The following is a 22,040-nucleotide window of genomic DNA, read 5'->3' on the forward strand; positions in this document are numbered from 1 at the left end:
TATTTTAATGAAAAAATGTCAATCATTAGAGGACTAAAGTAAGTAATGGCTGCTGAAAATTCAGCGTTGATATCACTGGAATAAATTACATTTTAAAATATATTACAAAACGATGGAACTGAATAATAAAAAAAGATTGCGACTTTTTATCTCGCAATTCTGACTTTTTTTTCTTAGAAATGTGAGACATAAACTTGCAAGGTACAAGAGGTAAACTCACATTTTCAGCTTTTTTCTTACAATTGCATAATTCTTTCTCAAAATGTGATTGTGAGTTTATATCTATAATTCAGATTTTTTTCTTGCAATTCTTGCTTTTTTTCTCGCAATTGCGAGTTTATATCTTGCAATTCTGACTTTTTTTTCGCAATTGTGAGTTTAGATCTCGCATTTCTGACTTTTTTTTGGCAGCTGCAAGTTTATATCTCGCAATTCCGATTTTTTTTTTTTTAATATCTTGCAATTCTGACCTTTTTCTCAGAATTGTGAGATATAAAGTCCAATTTTGAAGGGAAAGACTGATATTTTCTCAGAAATGGGACTATATATCATAACCTTGCAATTGCGTGTTATAAAGTCACAATTGCGAGATATAAACCCACAATTATGAGAAAAAAAGTCACAATTGTGACTTTATTTCTCAGAACTGTGAGTTTGTATCATGCAATTGTGAGACAAAAAGTCAGAATTGAGTGATGGAAACTCACAAATGCAAGAAAAAAAGTCTGAATTATGAGATAAAAATTACTTTTATTTTTGAATTAGTGGCAGAAACGGGCTTTCATACAAAACAGTTATTTTACAATGCAATAATATTTCACAATATAACTCTTTTTACTGTATTTTTGATCAAATATCTGCAGACTTGGTGAGCATAAGAGATTTCTTTCAACATCAATAAAATAAAAAAACCTTACTGACCCCAAACTTCTGAATGGTAATGTACATTATTGTACAGTAATGGTAATATAAGCTATTTCCCCCCGGCATAGTAGTAAACTGATGGTAAAACGACGTGCAAGCTTGGTAGATGGTTTTCTTTGGTAGATGATTTATATCTTTTCAGCTTGAATCGTGGAAGTCTAACATTAGTTCATACATTTAGACTTAAACCATGTATTGTTATAGTACCTAAGAAAGTTACCAGAAAAAGTTAGCTAATTTTTTTATCTTGACAGCGTCAGTGAATGTTCAGTGCACAGACGCAACAAACATAACAGCCTATGTTGATGCAAATTACAGCAGAAATCATTTGCCAGGTGATTCACAATATAGCAGATTAACTATTGTCAGTGAGATCAGTTGTTTTCACAGTTTGCAGCCATAAATTTCCACCCAACAGTGCACATGATTAATAAGTTGTGCAAGTTGTGACAGATGTTTTCCTTGGGAGATGATGTGTATATTGTTGGAATTGCTCACATGTTGTTGTAGTTCCTAATTAAGATAAACCTACCTGCCAAAGCCCATTTTTACTCACATTTGATGCTTGACAAGTGTTTATTTTGGACATTTACAGGTTCACCACACTGAAAACAGACAATACAAAAGTATTCATTATATAATCAAATGTGCGACTTTTATCTTGACAGCTTCAATGAATGTTAAGTGTACAGATACAACAAACTTAACAGCACATTTATGTAAATGACCACAGAAATCATTAGCTATTTGGCAGTATAACCTATTAACTATTGTCAAAGAGATTAGTAGTTTACACAGTCTGGGACCATAAATTTCCACCCAACAGTGCACATTTCTAGCATATCGATTATTTGCCAGAACACAGCGGTAATCTCAGCCGAATGAAGTGCTGAGGTCTCATAAATTTTACCTGGTTCTTTTATCAGTAAGCCTCTGTACTTTCATTCTCTGCACACCTGAAAGGGGAACTACGGGAGCCAGTCAGTTGATATTTAAAACTTGTGTCATGAGAAGGTGAAATGCATTAACTGCTGTTTTAAGAGCTTAGAACAATACATGGCAAAAAAGAATAAAATGCACTGCAATGGAACAGAATTTGACAGATAAAGTTTGTACTCAAGACGAGTCCTTCTTTTCCTGTTTAGCTAATCTATCACTAATATGTGTAGAATGGAAGAAAGAAATGATTTAACACGACGCGTGTTGCGTCTAGGCTTGTTTTGGAAGAAAATAAAGTTTTGCAAATACTCATTCACACTCACAGAAACTGGCTAAAATAAACGGAACAGTGTTGAATTGGTGCCATTTATTTGTACACATGCAAGAAAATCCACATAAAAATGTTGTTTTCCATCACACTTGTTTTCTTCAAGCGCCCCACCTCAGATGCAATTTCCCAGCATTCTGTGGCTTTTCTTTTTGCTGTGATTATCAGATCAGTTATTGTTTGATGCCTCTCAATACATTTTTACAGGACCAATAAACTAAAGTGCCGTTGACAGCTTCTGACCAGAAATGCAAATGTTTTCACAAAGGAGAAGGGAATCCTGGATAAACTTGTGGTTAGTCCCGCTCTCTCTCTCTCTATCTTTTTTCATGGATGGGGATATGGAGATTATAGAATACAGGGACTATGAGTGCTACCTGGTCTTCATTTCCAAAAAGAGAAGTAAAGTATCATTGACTCCTCCATGTTATGTTGACGTGGCACATTTAAATGGACCCATGTATATAACAGGCCGCATTGCTTAGTTGGACAGCAAAACAGTAGTCGTTCTACAATATATCAGTCCACATATAATCACTGAGACATAGAGGACATTGCCACTTGAAAACAGTCGAACTCTACATAGATGCAGAATTAGGTTTTCCAAAGCCACAATGGTGAGTTTTTTTTGTTGTTGTTGTTTTTACTAAAGCATCTTCTTATACATTGTTTTATGTACTATTTATGTGTTTGAATATTTAAATTTCATTTAATTTTATTTATTAATTGTTTATTCATTAGAAACCACATGTGCATATTTAATAAACGTTATGCATTTTTTTTTAGCTTTTGATGAGAAACAAGACAGAATCCTAATACTAATATTATCCTAATAATTTCTTACAGGGATCGCTTGAAAATGACATCAATCAAGATTTTCAGGATGCAATTGATGTAATTCAGCGTCACTCTCAGATACGACACTTTGACAACGGTACATATCAGAAAATATGATATACCATGATAAATGTAGCAAAAATTAAATATATTATGCAATATTATTAAGCATAGATTATTATCATTATTATTAATAGTCCTCTAATTTTCTCTTTCAGAAAACAAATACTATGAGAATTTGGAAAGCCAACAGTCCTCTGTGAGACATGCCATCTCGTACTATCAGTTCACACCTCATTTCGAGCCTCCAGGACCTGTGTATGACTGGAATGAATCCTCAGTAAGTTTCCGACTCATTAAATTTGTCACTTCCATTTTTGTACTCATGTTTTGTGACTAACAAAGCTTCTCTTTGTACTGTATCTGCAGTCATGGTCTCACATTGTGCCAGATGTGTCTGTGGGACCATTGTGTTCTGCTGAGTCTTCAGCGTTTTACTCAAACTTACCACCGCGCCATGGAAAAGGTACAAAATTATGTGTTTGAAAACATAATAATACAATATGTGGGAGTCTCTGAATCGTATATGTGACCCTGGAGCACAAAATCAGAGTCAATATTTTGAAATTGAGATTTATACATTATCTGAAAGCTAAATAAATAAGCTTTCCATTGATGTATAGGACATCTGAGGGTGCAAAAAAATCAAAACATTGAGGAAATCGCCTTTAAAATTGTCCAAATTAACTTCTTAGCAATGCATATTATTAATAAAAAATTAAGTTTTGATATATTTACAGTACAATATCTTCATGGAATATGATCTTTACTAAATATCCTAATGATTTTTGGCATAAAGGAAAAAAATCAATAATTTTCACCCATACAGTGTATTTTCGGCTATTGCTACAAATATACCCGCGCTACTTAAGACTGGTTTTGTGGTCCAGGGTCACATATAGCAGTAACTCTACTGCGCAAGTAAAAGTTTTCAGAAACAATAACCTAAATAATAAAATCAGACATTAACATACTCAAGCATGTCCTAAAACCATCTGTACTGCATTTTCATGGTTCACAGTTTTCAACAAAGTTGAGTTCTTCACAATACAGAAGTGCTGAATGCATCATATATTCTTCTTCCTCATTAGGTCGTAAGAAGTTACGCTTATATGAGTATCTGCACGAGGCTCTTCACGACGACAACATGGGCGACTCCATCCAGTGGACGGACAGAGGGAGCGGGATCTTCCACTTTATCTCAAAAAATAAAGAAAAACTGGCCGAATGCTGGGGTCAACGCAAGGGTAACCGCAAAACCATGACCTACCAGAAAATGGCACGCGCACTTCGCAACTACAGCCGCACGGGTGAGATCGTGAAAGTGCGTCGCAAGCTCACCTATCAGTTTAATCCAGCTATTCTGCAGAGATTGAGTTCACTGTCAGGCTACATCTCAGGCCCTCCGTCCAGAGACGTGGCCCTTCATCAGCAAAGCTCTGGTGAGCACGTCTACTACAGCTCTCCTCTACCGGACTGCCATTACTGGTACGGCCAGTACTCATATCAGGGCGAGTATGATCTGGCTACTGTACTGACGATGCACGAGGACCCCAAAATAGGCGTTTCAGCCCAGTGATTCTCAAAAGAGCCCTGTCATTCCACGATTTCTGAAATTTCTTTCTTTTACAAAGGAGATTGTTTGACATCTTGACATATAGTAAAACTGTACAAAAACGCCTACAGTGCATTAGTGCATTAGAAATGAGTGCATGCATGTAAATAGAATGATATACTGTTCAACATTTTGAAATCTGCAAGAAAAGATTTTTAAAAATCTGTAAAAAAGGAAGGAAATGAATACTTTTTATGAGCAAGGTTGCATTAAATTGATCAAAAGTGACAGTAAAAACATTCATAATGTTACAAATGATTTCTAGATGAAATAAATCAATTTTTATTTGAATCCTGGAAAAATTACATTCTAAAATATATTAAATATACATTATAAAATACATTAAAAAGCCAAACAGTTCTTTTAAATTGTAATAATATTTTACAATTTTACTGTTTTTATTTAATCAAATAAATGCGACCCTGAAAAGATAAGTGCCTTCTTTCTAAAAAAAGTTAATGCAGTGAATATGTACAGTAGCCCTAAAAAGCATTTGGACACTCAAAATATAAATGTATTTGCATTAAGAAATATCAACGCAAATAACATTTCCTTAACCATGACAGAGTGAGCACTTTTTAAGCAAAACATTTCACAAAAAAGTTTTAACATTTTAAAAATATAATAATAAAAAAGCAGGAAATGTTTTGATATTTTGTATGCAATTAATCCATATATTTTAGGGACATTTTTTTGTATGTATGTCTGTCTGTCTGTCTTCATATTTATATCTACCTTTGTCAACATGTTTGCATAAGATCATTTGTTTTATCGCTCAAATAAAGTTTCCTGTCTTGAAAATCCCAACAAATTTGTTTGTCAAACTCTCCCTTGCAACATGTACGCTTGAAGCCGCTGTATAAACGTTTGCGCTGATTTCTTTGCAAATGCACTGGGCCAAGCTTATCTAATTTCACAGAGAGAAGATTGTTTGTGACTGCTTTATGTGTCATATTACAAACCGATCTCAAATCACCTTCCTCTTTGTAAGATAGCGATCAAAGACTAATGTAGTGCTGTTGTATAATTTTCATACTGGACAATAAACACTGGTTTCACAACAGTTGTGCTCTTTCAGACTTTATGATTGAAGTTTTCAACATTGCATGTTGCTTTTTTCCCATCATTTCAATGTTCTTGATCATCTGAGCACAAATGAATGTGCTCTTTTTTTATGTGGAGCCTGCGTGTCATTGTTAGGTGGCTGTGGTTGTTATCTCTAAGAGTGAAGAGGATGTGGTTACTGGTTCCATAAAGGTGGACGCTAGAGATGTGTGTTAGACCGAGATCAGGGTGTGTATGTTTGGGCCTACAGAAACTGTGGTTTTGGGTCAAAAAATGGTTGGTTATTTATGTACGGTCGTAGATCATTTAAGAAAGGCCTGTTCACTCCCACAGCCCCTTGCTATTGATAAAAACAAGTCTGCACCATTTCGACAAGACAGAGTTTTGTGTGTTTTGTAAAACACACTAATAGCAACAAATCTTTCTTTTCTCAACTGGTTATTCATTAATACATCGACACCTGAAACAGCAACACCTACACTAAGGATTGAATCCGTAACACTAACATGGTAAGAACTGATGATTTAACAGTTTTTTAGTTTGTATTCTACAGTGGCCCCACTGTGTCATTATATTAGTGCAAACGAAATACTTTCTGGAGGCCACTGTTGTTTATGAGTTAAAAATAGTTACTTCTTCTTACCAGAACAGTTCGCAGGAGCATCAGACTGATTTGGAAGTGATTCTGGAATTTCTTGAGGAGCATTACAGACAGGAATCTCGAAGAAAAGACCTATGGAACAGTAAGAAGAAAGCTTAAATGGACAGAAAGTCCTGTCAGCATTTAGCTGTAAAAACATTTTTGAATGTTTTCTACTTCCAAATGTGACTTTGAATTCAATGTGTTACTTGCAGTTGCTTTTTAATTATTTGTGATTATTTACAAGCAATTTCTGAGTAAATCATACACCCTTTTTTTCCTTCATGTCTTTTCAAAGCTCTAAAGTCTTACGTCTTCTCTAACACTAAAAGAACACATTTTGCTGATTTTTTTTTTCTTTTTGTCAGTGCAATGAAAGTCAACCCTTGTGAAAAAGAAGCTTCACTCTATTGTGCACTTGCAGTGTAGCTTATACTTGTTCAAACATTAAAAGTATATATACAGTGGAGGTTTAAATTTTACATACACCTTGCAGAATCTGCAAAATGTTAATTATTTTACCAAAGTAAAAGAGATCATACAAAATGCATGTTATTTTTGTATTTAGTACTGACCTGAATAAGATATTTCACATTAAAGACATTTACATATAGTACACAACAGAAAATGACAGTTAAATAAAAAAAATGACCCTTTTCAAAAGTTTACATACACTTGATTCTTAATACTGTGTTGTTACCTAAATGATCCACAGTTCAGTTTAGATTCCACAAATTATTTGTTTTTTCAGCATTTTTGTGTATTTGAGCCCTTTCCAACAATGACTGTATGATTTTGAGATCTTTTCACACTGAGGACAACTGAGGGACTCATATGCAACTATTACAGAAGGTTCAAACGCTCACTGAGGCTTTAGAAAGAAAAATGATGCATTAAGAGCCAGGGGGTGAAAACTTTTTGAATCTGAAGATGAGGGTAAATTTCACTTATTTTGTCTTCTGGGAAACATGTAAGTATCTGCTGTAGCTTTTGAAGAACAGTAAATGAAAATATATATATATATAATATTTAGGCAAAATAAGAAAAATGTACACATCTTTATTCTGTTCAAAAGTTTACACCCCTTAATGCATCGTTCTTCTTTCTGGAGAATCAGTGAGTGTTTGAACCTTCTGTAATAGTTGCATATGAGTCCCTCAGTTGTCCTCAGTGTGAAAAGATGGATCTCAAAATCATACAGTCATTGTTGGAAAGGGTTAAAATACACAAAAATGCTGAAAAACCAAAGAATTTGTGGGACCGAAAGGATTTTTTTCTGAAGAACAGCAGGCAGTTTAACTGTTCAGGACAAACAAGAGACACATGAACAACTATCACTGAAAAAAACACAACTGTTGATCATATAGGCAACAACACAGTATTAAGAATCAAGTGTATGTAAACTTTTGAACAGTCATTTTTATAAATTCAGCTATTATTTTCTCTTGTTGACTATATATAAACGTATTTGTAGCAATTGCCAAATGTGCACTGTATGGGTCAAAATGATCGATTTTTCTTTTATTCCAAAAATCATTAGGATATTATGTAAAGATCATGTTCCATGAAGATATTTTGTAAATTTCCTACAACAAATATATCAAAACATAATTAGTAATATGCATTGCTAAGAACTTTATTTGGACAACTTTAAAGGCAGTTTTCTCTATATTTAGATTTTTTTGCACCCTCAGATTCCAGATATTCAAATACTTGTATCTTTGCCAAATATTGTCCTATCATAATAAACCATACATGTTTTGATGTATAAATCAAAATTGTAAAAACTCGACCCTTGTGACTGGTTTTGTGGTCCAGGGTCACATATAGCAATATATTATTTGCTAATATAATACAGTTAATATATTTTAAATGTATTAAATTGCAACTTCCTCATTACAAATGTGGTAAATAGACTTAAATATATTTAAATATCACACTTTTTTACTCTTTTTAAAAGTATGCTGAAGAGTACTTATTTTTTACAAGGAATGGTGTCCATGAAAAAATACAAAAATCATCAGCTTTGCTTCTACTAACTATTTTTGTAATGCAATGGCAGTGAGGGATCTCTCTGTCACGTCAACCGATGAAGATATGGACATTTCTGGAGAGAAGCTACCTGCTGGAGAGCATTTCAACAATGCGTTAGGACAAGAAAAGTCCCAGCTGCAGCCTTCTGCACCTGCGACTCAGCAGGTAAACCATTTAGTTCAACAGTTTGTGTCATTTTTGCACCTATTCTTTTCTGTTTTAAAACCAAGATCTTTTGTCAAATGAATAGGTCATGGGATCTCTGTCCAAAGCGAATGGATCTGAGTCATATATGGACCGCAGGATGAACTGTAACGGCAAAGCCGTAGTCGTTCAGTCTGCGGCCCTTCACAATGCGCCCGATGGGCAACTGTTAAACACCCTAAACGGACCAGAGAGACCTTTAACTCTGAATGCAACACCTGAAAAGTGTGCCGAATCATTGCCCAGCATTACACCTGCAGAGAAAGGTCAGTTCTGCTTTTGTGGTTTATACAGATGCTATCTCGAAGGTGAGGAATAACCTAGAGGAACTGCAGCACGGGAGCGGCTCGTCCTACCCATAACTGCCAAATAGAATCTCAGTTCTCCCTCATTTTCTCTGGTCTTGTACACCATTGATGTTTTAGAGATGCTTATCTTAATTACGCCTATCATAATACAAGGCTGCTTTATGGGAAATAGTTTCCATAGGCCTTTCACGCACAAACGCACACATGCACACACGCGAACGCTGTTTGACCACAGTTGTCTCTATGATTGCAGGGAAAAAGCTACGACTTTTCCACTTCCTGTTCGAGATGCTGGAGGACCCAGGCATGGCCCACAGCGTGTCCTGGGTGTCGGCTTCGGCAGGCGTCTTCCGCTTTTCTGCCAGGCACAAGGAGCGTGTGGCAGAGCTATGGGGCCAGAGGAAAGGCAACCGAATGCCCATGACTTACCAGAAAATGTCCCGTGCCCTGCGAAATTATGCCCACTCGGGGGAAATCATTAAAGTGAAAAAGAAACTGACTTATCAGTTTAGTGTTGCCACCCTCTCTACTTTACAGAGTCAACAGGGTATAAAGAAAGCAGCATGTGGATCAAAATGAGAACTGAATGACTGTCTCAAGTATGTTATGTTCACTATTTGTTACTCTCATGATATCCTAATTGCCTTGGTAACAGGAGGAGGGTCAAATTAGTTTCTATTTTTTCTTGCTCGATGAAGGTCGTTGAACTGTGGTGTTTTGTAAAGCAGACTTTTAACTAAATGATTTAGTTTTAGCTGTTCTTTGCATATCTTGAAGCATTTTTTAAAAAAAGTTTGTCTTTCAAAAACATGTCTTTTTAAATGAACAAAAAAGTATTTGTGTATGTTTTCATATGTAGTTAAACTATTTCATTATGTTTTTTTTTTTCTTATCAGCTGGCATTCGAAAAGTATCAAAACAAATAAAAACATACTAAACATCCCGCACTGCTCATTTGTTCCCAGTAGGTGGCAAAGCTGCTACACTGCTTTTATTTAGATTTTCACTTGGAGATTGTTGTTCATTACAGCTGTGCTTTTTCTTCTGTTTTTCTGGACTTAATTGTTAACAACTTAATTAATAATCAAAAAGCTGATGTTAAACATTACAAATTGCATTATGATTTCTTTTCTTTTTTTTTTTTTTGGGCTTTACAGAGTTTAAATCTGTATTTTAGTATTATTTATATACTATTACAGTATTTATCAATATTTGAATTAGCTTCCATTTATATCTTTTTATATTATATATTATATAAATAAAACTATATATTTTAATCACATTCTAATAGATTCTAAAGCATGAAAAACATTACACATTATAATGCATTAATGTTCATTTTTAAATGTAAAATGTAATAATTTTTAAAGGTAAAATGTATTTTTAAGAAATATCATTAATTGTTAAATAATAATTACCATTTAGTTATACCACATTTTTTTGAAATGGCTGCACTCGGTGAACTACTGGAAGTTACCTGTTGCTATTTTTACCGCAACACAATTCAGAATACACTTGGAAAATAATATACTGATACGATGACCACAGCCCTGGAACACCCTGGATATCAAGTGAAATCTGCGCAGAGAAACTCTTTCAGTGGCCACGGTGTGAAAAAACGTCAACATGTTTACATCCTGCCAGGATGGCATCTAGCGTTTCTTGTCTCTGCCATTTGTAAGCTCTTTCAGTAGCTGTGGTCTACTAAAAGCCTCAAAGGTATCAGGGCTAAAGTGGAGAGAACAGTAAAATGGGTATTTAGGAAGTTTTATTCATCCACAGGCATCTTCCCATTCTTTTCTCCTCTTCTAAGAAAGCAGTGAAGACTTGCAACGTTTCTCGTTGCCCAGCGACTGAAAATTACAACCAAAAGCTGCACAATGTGGCATTGTATCAGTATTTTTATTTTCCGTGTAAAAATATCAACAGGTAGCGACAGTAACTCACCGAGTGCAACCATCTGATGTCACATCACCAAAAATAATAGTGCCCCCATTGTCCAAAATATGTATAAAACGATGTGGATTTTTTAAATAACGTAAATCTTTCATGTGTTTTCTACTACATATTTCAGTAGGAGACATAATTTCTGTTATATTAAGCCATTCAAGTTTTTTCATTTTTAGTGGATGCATGAAGCCAAATATTTTTAGCATACATTTGGAGAATTACCTATTATTTTACCATTTTGTGAAATGTCTAGTATCCCTATGCTGTCTTTCTTAAAAATAAACACCACTTGATTTGAGATATTGTTACATGATGCAATAAAATTCATACGTTTTAAAGCATGGCTTAAGTGTTCAAATGGTTTTTGGAGCCAGTGGAAGCAGCTGTTGAAGTCGTTCTTTTTACTGGCATCATTGTTGATACTGAAGTTGGACCCAGAGCTATCGATAACACTCTACTAAAAGACAGATTCTTGGTTAGGCTTCTCTGACTGACTGACAGGGCACAGGATGCTCCTAACACAAGGTAATTTGCGATTCTGAGATGATGTTTCTCTCCCTTTATAGTCCCACAGAGTTTTGTTCACAGGCAGGAGTGGAATCTATTTCTGCAGCGAGTATTCATGTTTTCCAAGCTAGATCACTACATCTAAAGCACTGCCTGGCATGCTCCACAGGGAGAAGATCCATTCTACTAAACGCACTGAATCTTAATGAGATGTTGAATTCTGAGGGGATATCTGTTCATCTTTGTTTAGGTTCCAATGTGTGTGTGTGCATAAGTGTAGGCAGGTGCCACTCTAACTCTCCAGCCTGAGCTTTTTATGGTGACTGTAGAGCTAAATCCCCATGGGCGACATGAACCTTTTACCACCAGTCAGGTCCAGATGGTTTTGTGTGTACTTTATGACAGGACCACATGATAGTTCCCCAGCACCCTGTCTTTAGAGTCAAACATGCAAGACCCCCCATGTTTGGAGGGTCCAATACCAATAAAAGCCATAAATCACACTTACAAGGGATAGTTCAACCAAAAATAAAAATTCTGTCATCGTTTACTCACCCTTAAGTTGTTCCAAACCTATATGAGTTTCAGCCAAATAGTTGACGGCAGCCATTGACTCTTTGGTTCCCAACATTCTTCAAATACCTTATGTTATGTTCAACAGAAGAAAAAAACTCACACAGGTTTGTAACAGCCTGAGGGTAAGGAAATGATAATTTTTTGGTGAACTATCCCTTTAAAGTCCACACAAGTTTTGTTATTCAAGAGTATGGCACACCATTCATAAACTACTTACATCACACACTACCAACTAAAAAGGCAATTTCAAATTAATTTTGTTAATGGGGCGTCGTATTAGTATTTTATTTTCCGAGGTGTGGTAAAAATAGCAACAGGTAGTGGCAGTAGCTCACCGAGTGCAACCATCTGATGTCACCGAAAGTAATGGCACCCCCCCCATAGTCCAAAATATGCATAAAACGATGTGGATTGTTTAAATAACGTTAATATTTAATTGGTTTTCTACTACATATTTCAGTAAGAGACATCACTTATGTTATATTAAGCCATAACCTGGGTTTCCCTTTAAAGAAACCATTCATAACCTACTTACATCTCACACTGGCAAATAAAAGGGCAATTTCAAATTAATTTTGTTAACGGGGCATCGTATCAGTATTTTATTTTCCGAGGTGTGGTAAAAATAGCAACAGGTAGTGGCAGTAGCTCACCGAGTGCAACCATTTGATGGCACCGAAAGTAATGGCACCCCCCCATAGTCCAAAATATGTATAAAACGATGTGGATTGTTTAAATAACGTTAATATTTAATTGGTTTTCTACTACATATTTCAGTAAGAGACATCACTTATGTTATATTAAGCCATAACCTGGGTTTCCCTTTAAAGAAACCATTCATAACCTACTTACATCTCACACTAGCAAATAAAAAGGCAATTTCAAATTAATTTTGTTAATGGGGCATCGTATCAGCATTTTATTTTCCGAGGTGTGGTAAAAATAGCAACAGGTAGTGGCAGTAGCTCACCGAGTGCAACCATTTGATGGCACCGAAAGTAATGGCACCCCCCCATAGTCCAAAATATGTATAAAACGATGTGGATTGTTTAAATAACGTTAATATTTAATTGGTTTTCTACTACATATTTCAGTAAGAGACATCACTTATGTTATATTAAGCCATAACCTGGGTTTCCCTTTAAAGAAACCATTCATAACCTACTTACATCTCACACTAGCAAATAAAAAGGCAATTTCAAATTAATTTTGTTAATGGGGCATCGTATCAGCATTTTATTTTCCGAGGTGTGGTAAAAATAGCAACAGGTAGTGGCAGTAGCTCACCGAGTGCAACCATCTGATGTCACCGAAAGTATTTGACCCACCCCGCCCATAGTTCAAAATGTGTATAAAACGATGTGGATTGTTTAAATAACGTTAATATTTAATTGGTTTTCTACTACATATTTCAGTAAGAGACATAATTTATGTTATATTAAGCCATAACCTGGGTTTCCCTTTAAAGAAACCATTCATAACCTACTTACATCTCACACTGCCAAATTAAAACGCTATTTCAAATTAATTTTACGAATGACACCACATACTTATGATTTGATTTGCTTTTGTGAAAAAAGAAAAAACATTCTAAACAAGGATTTCTTTAAATATAAATGCAGCACAGCTACAGATTGAATGACTGACTTTGCCCTGTCAGAGTCTTTTAGAACAAGAACAGCCTGAAATTACCAAAGAAGAGTAATATGTTACAGGCTCAGTCAAACCATCTAATATTACTTATGGTCGTTCATATGACCCTCGAAGAAGCTGACATTTTGTTTTTTCAGTCTTTGGCATAATCATGTGAATCATGTGTGCAGTTCAACTAGAAGTTCACAGACAGTGGGTCAACTGTCATGTGTTGTAACCATTAGGTAAAAAGATATTTTTAATACACTCTAATACCTCTAATACACATACACTGAACACATTTAAAGCATGACATACAGATTAATAATACATTAAAGTTTACATTTTCATGTAAAATGTTACCGTTTGTCAACATTTTTCAAGGTAAAATGTATTTTTAAGAAATATCTTTGATTATTAATAAATATCATTTAGCTACACCTCATCTTACATTTTACCACCTAAACTAAACTTGTTGTGTAATAAAAAGGACTTATCTGTGACCCTGGACCACAAAACTAGTCTTAAGTAATACAGGTATATATGTAGCAATAGCCAAAAATACATGAAATGGGTCAAAATTATGCCAAAAATCTTTAGGATATTAAGTAAAGATCATGCTCCATGAAGATATTTTGTACATTTCCTATGGTAAATATATCAAGACTTAATTTTTGATTAGTAATATGCATTGCTAAGAACTTTATTTGGACAACTTTAAAGGCGATTTTTCTTTTTTTGACTTTTTTTGGCACCCTCTCAGATTGTAGATTTTCAAATAGTTGTATCTCAGCCACATATTGGTCTATCCTAACAAACATTGCATTAAAGAAAAGCTTATTTATTCAACTTTCAGAAAAATTAACCTTCATGCCTGGTTTTGTGGTCCAGGGTCACATTTAACACACAGGTTTTCCAATCTACCTATAAAAAAACCTCAGTATGAATTTTATTTATTTATTTCTCTAAAATGTAAAGTATTTTATTAAATTATTAGATCTGGATCAAATCAACACTTCTATATTAGTTTTAAATCAATTTAAAATCTTTCTTTCTTGTTTGAGATATATGTTGTTTCTAAAACAGATCATAAATTACATACTATTGTAACTATTAAAGCTTCGGGGCCTCACTGTGTAAATTGCTGTTATGTCTGCAAGAAGCAGGACCCTGATTTATAATGAGAATTAAAGTGTTAACAGGATAATTACAGTCTTGACAATGGTAACAATCCCACGGTCCACCGTCTTTCCATGCTAGTTATGTCAAATGCCAGAGTTCAGGCTGCATTCTAATTATAGAGTATAAAACCATTGCTCAGGCATCTTAACAGAATTTATAGTCCTGGTTGTTCAGATCGCCGCTCCTGGCTGTCATCCACATTAGATCAAAATGATCTCTGGCACTTGGCTGAAAGGTGAAGTAAATGTTTCCTATTTTTCCTCACTAAGCTCTAAATATCACTCAGAGGCCTTCTAGCGAAAGGGCGGAGCTTAGACACTGGGAACCCCTGGACGACAACATCACCTACTAATATCTATTTCATTCAGCCTATAGTGAATGCCCTTGACACAGGCCATGCCAGAGTTCATAGTAAATGGGTTACAATGTCACATCACCCGCTGGCAGGGTTGTATCTTCATTACAAACACCTCAATGGCAGGATTACAGACTAAGAAAGAGCAGTTTGAATATGTATATATATATATATATATATACATGCAGAACATTAAAAAAAAAAAAGTATAAAAAAAGTTTAATTTTATATTATATTATATTATATTATATTATTATACATTAATATATAAATGGTAAATTATACACCATAATTATAAATGTTATTTTTATTATTATAGAATATTTATTATTTGTTATATTATTATATTTTTTATAAATTATATGATATATAAACTGTAAATTGTACAGATTTTTTATTCATATATTTTTATATTTTATTACTTTTTATTTATATATATATATATATATATATATATATATATGTTTTTTAATTATAAAAGACATATACAAATTATGTACATTATATATACATGTATATATATATATAAATGATAGAAATATATCAGTTGTAAATTATACACATTTCTATGCATTTTTGTTAACAAATTGTATTATTATTATTATATAATATTTATTATTTGTTAATATAAATTTAAAAATATATATACATTGGAAATTTTACAGATTTTGTATCTATATATTTTTTATATTTTATTATATTATATTAATATATACATTGGAAATTATACACATTTCTATCCATTTCTGTTAATTATTTTTATTATTATTATTATATTTATTATTTGTTATATTATTATATGTTTATAAATTATAAAATATATAAATTGTAAATTTTACAGAATTTTTATTTAGAATATTTTATTTTATTACATTTTATTAATATAATTTATTATTATACTTTTTACATTATTATTATATTATTATATTTTTACATTATGAAAGATAAGCACAATACAATTTATGTACATTCTAATGTATGGATATATATATTCATATTCTATGCACTGTTGTAAATAAATTGTATTATTATATTTATTATTTGTTAATTGTATTTTTATAAATTATAAAATATATAAATTGTTCAATTTACAGATCTTTTATTTATCATTATTTATCATTTCAGTATAAATTCTGTATATATATGTGTGTGTGTGTATGTATGTATGTATGTATATATATATAGTAAAGAGTTTTGTATCTATAAAGTGTTTTATTTTACTACATTTTTAAATATATATTTCTTACACAATATGAAAACATTACAAATTATGCACATTTATATATATATATATATATATATATTCCATTTTGAATGAAGGGTCAAGTATTCTGTATAAAAATAACCTGCAGAAGTCGTTGTGATATATTCAAAGCAATGCCACCTTGTCAACAGAAATACCTTCTTTTTTTCTGCAATGCAACGTTATCCAAAGCCCCTCTCGCTGTCTGACTCCAGCTGGTGAGGAGACAGGGCACAGCGAGCCACATCTAATCCCCCGGACTTTAGGAGAGAAGGGGGGGGAGGTGTTAGGGATGTTTTTTGGGCTCTATTATCAAACATAGAGAGGAGTGGCTAGGATGAGCGCTATATAAACCCCATTTATTCATCACCCCCAGATCTGTTTCTTTCTCCTTCACGTTCCTGCGTTCCCTCATCCTCACTGACTTCCAAACTCTCTGGTGCAGCTTTCCTCCATCATAACACCCCTTGGCTAAAGGACACCCCTTGCCACACACACTGGTAGCAGCTCAGACTCACCTCTGAACCCCTTCGACTGGTGCCCGGTCCACCGGAGAACGGCTCAACATGCCTGAGCCCACAAAGAAAGGTGAGAACCAATTCTGTCCATCATTACGCCACAGATTACATAGTCTGATGGGGGAATCTGTTGATCAAGGAGCAAAAGGTAGAGAAAAATGATGTACAAAAAAACATTTGTTAGTGATATCGCCTCAACATTACTAACAAACATGCTTGTAACAAATTAGCAGCTCTGTGTTGTTGGTTTGCTTCATCTTTTTTAATCCTAATTCTGAGTTTGAACCAACACTAACAAGGACTTTGTCCAACTGCATATCTACAAAACATGTACAAAAGCACATATTACAAGACATAATGTATGTTAGTTGAAGGTGTTTGATAGATGTAGAAGCAGGTAAAGAAGTTCGCATCATCCCTATAGGCATAAGAAGGACAAAATGACTCAAGCAGGCATAAAAAGCTCAGGTCATCAGGAACTCTTTGGAATTCACATTGTGCTCAATGATGAGGTGATCCAAGCAACTTGGATGGTATAAAAAGCAACTATTGTCATGACCGTTGCTATGATGGATGGCGCATAGTCAAGGCGATTAGCAGCGCAGAGTCAGCTGAGCTATATGGGATTCTGGGTAAGGAATGGTGCTGACTTACCCGGCACAGGGTTTCAAGTCGTAGAGCCCAGCTTTACTGTGGTGCCAGAGGCATTTCTGATGGATGATGCAATGCTGATGGCCCGGTGGGGATGCTACGCCTTCAGATGGACGAATATTTCAGGGGTGATGATACAGAGATCAGCTTCCACCGCCTAATGGATGGATGGAGAAGTATGAGGATGCTGCATTGTGTGTGTGCTCTTACTGACTTACATTGAATCATTATTATTTTTATTACGTGGAGTGTATGACAGCAGATCTCTCAGATGCATGAGCACAACAGCTCTTATGAGATTTTATCACTTGTGAAGCACCAGTGACATTTAAATGTTATTTTTGGTCAGGCTGTGGCTTTCCTCTGAGGATGACTCATATTTTAATATTGGCCTCTAAACATATCCAGACTGGATGGGATCCGTCCACCTTTGGACAATGGGGATTATGAAGCAGAATGTGGGGGATTTGGGAGACTGATGTTTGTGGAAGCTATTTTGATTATGCTCATAAACATGGTCATAAACAGGCAGGTGGCGTGACCCATTTCGGCACATGGTTGCGGATACGCCTGTTGCAAATGCCATTGGGTAGATTGTGATTTTTTTTGGCTTTAAATGAAAAGATTTTGGAGAAGAAGCATACATAATATCATTTTCTTAATCAGTGTTTTGTCTTGCTTTCCAGGGTTTTTAAAGGGTTAGTTCACCTAAAACTTTCACTGTCACTTTCACAAAAGAAAGAAATAAATCCTCAAAATATCTTCTTTTATGTTACAGTATTTTCATTTTTGGGTGAAATACACCTTTAAAACTAAATACATGTAGCTGAAAACAACTGGATAAGACATTAGGATTCAACATATGTATTAAATATTAAAATATTAAATATTAATTTAATTAATTAATTAAATTAAAATTAATTAATTTAAAATAACAAATATCAATTCAATGTATTTTTTCTGCTTTTATTTGACATGTTTTAAGCCTAAATCTAATAAAATTCAATACACCAAGATTGATGTTTAAATCAAGAAAATAATAACAATTTGCTAATGGGTTAAGAGAAAAATAATTTATTTAAAAATTATTTTCTGAAAACAAACTTTACCTTACCATTTTGCTTTTCTAGCAAATTTACTATTTTATTTTATTTATTTATTTATTTATTTATTTTAAGTGCTGTCAAATGATTAATCACGATTAATCGCAATTAATCGCTTCTAAAATAAACGTTTGTTTACATAATATATGTATATGTACTGTATATATTTATTATGTATATATAAATGCACACACATACAGTATATATTTAAAAAAATTTACATGTATAAATTTATATTCATATAATTTATATTATATATAAATATATTTAATATATAAACATGATTTTTTTTTCTTAAATATATACATGCATGTGTGTCTATTAATACATAATAAATAACATACACACATATTATGGAAACAAATACTTTTATTTTGGATGCGATTAATCACAATTAATCATTTGACAGCATTATTTATTTATTATTTAACAGTGCAAACAGTCAATTTTGAATTAGAAACTATTTTGTAAAATAGTTCATATATAAAAATATTTTTACATATAAAAGAAAATAGAAATAGAAAATTCTTTACAGTAAATTTAAACTTCTATAACTTTTTAATATTTTCATTTTTTAAATAATTACTTCAACTTTCATGTCTATGTTAATAGACGGGGGGCAGTTAAGGGGTTAATATTTTTTATAGTGCAGGGCCAAAATAAAAGTTTTTTGTGCACATAATATATTATATGTGTATGTACTGTGTATATTTATTACGTACATATAAATACACACACACATGCATGTATATAGTTAAGAAAAATATTATGTTTATATATTACATATATTTACATATAATATCAATTATATGAATATAAATATATATACGTGTAAATAAATGTAAATATTTTCAAAATATATACTGTATGTGTATATCTTTCATATATACATAATAAATATACACAGTACAAATATATTATATGAAGAAAAACTTTTATTTTGAATGCGATTAATCGCGATTAATTGCAAAGCACTTTTTTTTATCAATAAACGACAAAAATTACGATTATGAAAATGATTTTGCAGTGCAAATGTCCTTTAAGCAGCAAACAATGAGGCTTCTAATTGGTTAGTGTGATGAAAACATAGTTTGAGATGATGTGCCAACTGTAATATTTAATTACAATGGATTCCATATACAGTAGATGCCTTCCATAAATAACCTGAGAGAGACAGTATTAGACATTGTGACCATGTCTGTTTGAAAAAAAAATGATTGTTCCTATAAATTTGGGGGAACAGCTGATGGGGGGCCGTTTGGGGTTGCCGTAGAGCATTGACTCCAGGCTTTAAAAGGCTGGATAAGGGATGAACAGGGCTGGACCCCCAGGGAACTGGATTCCAGACCCCTGGAATAGTTCAGAATGAGCAGACTTTTAATCCCCATTGCTCTCGCTCTCTCTCTCTTCTCTCTGTTACTCCTATCTTTCATCCAGTGACTATATGTCTCTATCATGCTGAGAATCCTGAGCTCTTGTTTGTTTGAACTTTGATCTCTGCGATAAATAATATGATAGGATGGAGGTTACGACCTATATCCACATAGGCCAGCATCACAAATAGCAACAACAATGGAAGGAAACACAACAAACTTCGGTATCTTAAGTTAGTGAAAGTTTACCTCGAGCCGAATCAGGATAATTAGCTGGCCTTTGACAGATAAGGTCAAAGGTGAAAGAACCCCCATGTCAAACCCACCCTATGTTACAAGGGGTGGCGTTTATCCAGGACCCAAAATTAAATTTTCACCATCTAATGGAGTGTGAATGGAGCAAATGTAGCTCCATTCACACACTATTATAAATAAATACTTCTTTGCAGTTATCATGTATGCGTTGTTTTATAGCAAAATAGAGCTTGATATAGTAATAATGCTTCAATAATATATACATATGCCATTTATTTTAATTACACATGTCTATTACTTTAACTATCATGTATTATGTTGTGGTTCCTTATACAGTTACCAGCCAACTGGCAACTTTTACTTGTGTCAGTGTTAATTTTAGACCCTGTTTATTTCACTCTCACTTTTTCTCAGTCAAAGAAGTTAAAGTGTCGCTCTGTCATGTTGGATCCACTCACAAATCAACACCAAGAGAAACAACACATTCAAGCTGTCATCTGCTCTCTGATGCCTGTTGTTCTTTACGCCAGCACGGGTTCCACGTACAATAGTACTTTGTTTTTTACGGTTTTACAATTAACAAAGATTCATTCTCGAACCAAAAAATGTATCCATGCTCTCATACACTTCTTCTTAGGAATCTATTATGAATCTTTTTTTAGTCTATGTTGGTCATGACAGTAAAAAAAATTACCGGCAGTGCATTAACTTGTCAGACGAAATGCATCTAACTGAAAATGTTTTTTTTTTTTAATAAATGAGGTTTAAATTCTATATATATTAAATTGGAGGGCTGGCTAGTAGCAACCGTTTGTGTGGGGAGTCAACATGAGCCTGTCTGTCCTCACAGCAGCAGTAGGGACAGCTGAACATACCTGCATACTGTTGTGTTGCACTGCGAGGGAAAACAATACCTTTCAGAACTGTCGTTATTGCTGGATGAGCCAGGGGGATCTCGAAACGGGCAGAATGCCACACCAGCCAGCTCGACGGTGACATAAATGGCTCTTTAATGGTTGGAAGGATCAACGTCATTGCCAAATCTGAGCAGAGGGGTCCAAAAGATGTGATCTGTGGGGTGGCATCATGCACAAGACAAAAAAATAGAGAGATAAAATGATATTAGGTGTCTCAAAAGACTAATTAAAATCTATAACATCCTAATTTTAAATTTCTTTTCTCACAACATGTACAAGATAAATAAGAAGGAGAGATTAAAAGAATTAGGAATCCCAAAAGGCTAATTCACATGCAAAAAAGAGAGCTTGATTAATAACTATTATTATTAGTTACATTAGTATTAGTGCTTTGCTAACAACATTGACAGGACAAAAATTAATAAATAAATAAATAAATAAAATTAGAGTAAGTGCCTTAAAAGACTAATTCACATGCAAAAATATTTTTATTTAAATTATTTATATTCAGTATATTTATTATTATTTATATAGTGACTTTCTTACAACAACCAACATGACAAAAAAGACAGAAAATAATTAGGTTAAACATTATAATTAAAAATGCATTAATTACTTTTAAAATATTGCAAAATTTGGTGTCTTAAAGAACCAAATAACATGCAATAACATCAATATTTATAATAATAATTAATAGTAGTTATACTTATATAGTACTTAGTGGAGGAATCATTACATTAATAATGATTATTATTATGATTATTTTTAGTGATCTAATTCCTACTATCAGATGAGAGGTTCATCTAAATGTTTGTTTTTATTTA

At 33.5% G+C, this 22,040-nt stretch overlaps 3 protein-coding genes and 1 long non-coding RNA gene across 26 annotated transcripts in view; 3 read left to right on the forward strand and 1 right to left on the reverse strand.

Annotated features, from left to right (window-relative positions):
* The first annotated feature begins 2,668 nt into the window (after positions 1 to 2,668).
* Positions 2,669 to 5,738, forward strand: spic (Spi-C transcription factor (Spi-1/PU.1 related)). The gene is made up of 5 exons (XM_051108210.1): positions 2,669 to 2,808; positions 3,038 to 3,125; positions 3,247 to 3,368; positions 3,458 to 3,554; positions 4,180 to 5,738. Exons 1-5 carry the CDS (start codon positions 2,806 to 2,808, stop codon positions 4,665 to 4,667), a joined length of 798 nt encoding a protein of 265 aa, XP_050964167.1. The 5' UTR covers positions 2,669 to 2,805; the 3' UTR covers positions 4,668 to 5,738.
* Positions 5,739 to 6,169: 431 nt separating this feature from the next.
* spi2 (Spi-2 proto-oncogene) lies at positions 6,170 to 9,533 on the forward strand. Its single transcript, XM_051107306.1, has 5 exons — positions 6,170 to 6,277; positions 6,415 to 6,511; positions 8,471 to 8,595; positions 8,780 to 8,912; positions 9,208 to 9,533. The coding sequence occupies exons 1-5, from the start codon at positions 6,275 to 6,277 to the stop codon at positions 9,531 to 9,533; spliced, it is 684 nt and encodes a 227-aa protein (XP_050963263.1). The 5' UTR covers positions 6,170 to 6,274.
* A 7,243-nt stretch (positions 9,534 to 16,776) lies between these two features.
* Positions 16,777 to 22,040, forward strand: part of mybpc1 (myosin binding protein C1) — a 45,330-nt gene continuing 40,066 nt past the window's right edge. For all 23 annotated transcript variants that reach the window (XM_051107754.1, XM_051107755.1, XM_051107760.1 and 20 more), the window contains exon 1: positions 16,777 to 16,987. In XM_051107754.1, coding sequence (XP_050963711.1) covers positions 16,966 to 16,987 — 22 coding nt within the window. In that variant the 5' untranslated portion in view covers positions 16,777 to 16,965. The remainder of the gene's footprint in view (positions 16,988 to 22,040) is intronic.
* On the reverse strand, positions 16,916 to 21,320 carry LOC127164104 (uncharacterized). Its single transcript, XR_007827596.1, has 3 exons — positions 21,214 to 21,320; positions 17,572 to 17,725; positions 16,916 to 17,044 (listed from the first exon to the last, which is right to left on the reverse strand). It is a non-coding gene; the product is annotated as an uncharacterized LOC127164104 (long non-coding RNA).

This window comes from Labeo rohita, chromosome 4 (genome assembly GCF_022985175.1).
Source record: "Labeo rohita strain BAU-BD-2019 chromosome 4, IGBB_LRoh.1.0, whole genome shotgun sequence".
NCBI classification, from domain to species: domain Eukaryota; kingdom Metazoa; phylum Chordata; class Actinopteri; order Cypriniformes; family Cyprinidae; genus Labeo; species Labeo rohita.

Coding starts and splice junctions, on each gene's coding strand:
- spic (XM_051108210.1), top strand. Junction 3,126..3,246: donor GATACGACACTTTGACAACG/GTACATATCAGA, acceptor TTTCTCTTTCAG/AAAACAAATACTATGAGAAT. Junction 3,555..4,179: donor ACCACCGCGCCATGGAAAAG/GTACAAAATTAT, acceptor CTTCCTCATTAG/GTCGTAAGAAGTTACGCTTA.
- spi2 (XM_051107306.1), top strand. Junction 6,512..8,470: donor AAGAAAAGACCTATGGAACA/GTAAGAAGAAAG, acceptor ATGCAATGGCAG/TGAGGGATCTCTCTGTCACG. Junction 8,913..9,207: donor CATTACACCTGCAGAGAAAG/GTCAGTTCTGCT, acceptor CTATGATTGCAG/GGAAAAAGCTACGACTTTTC.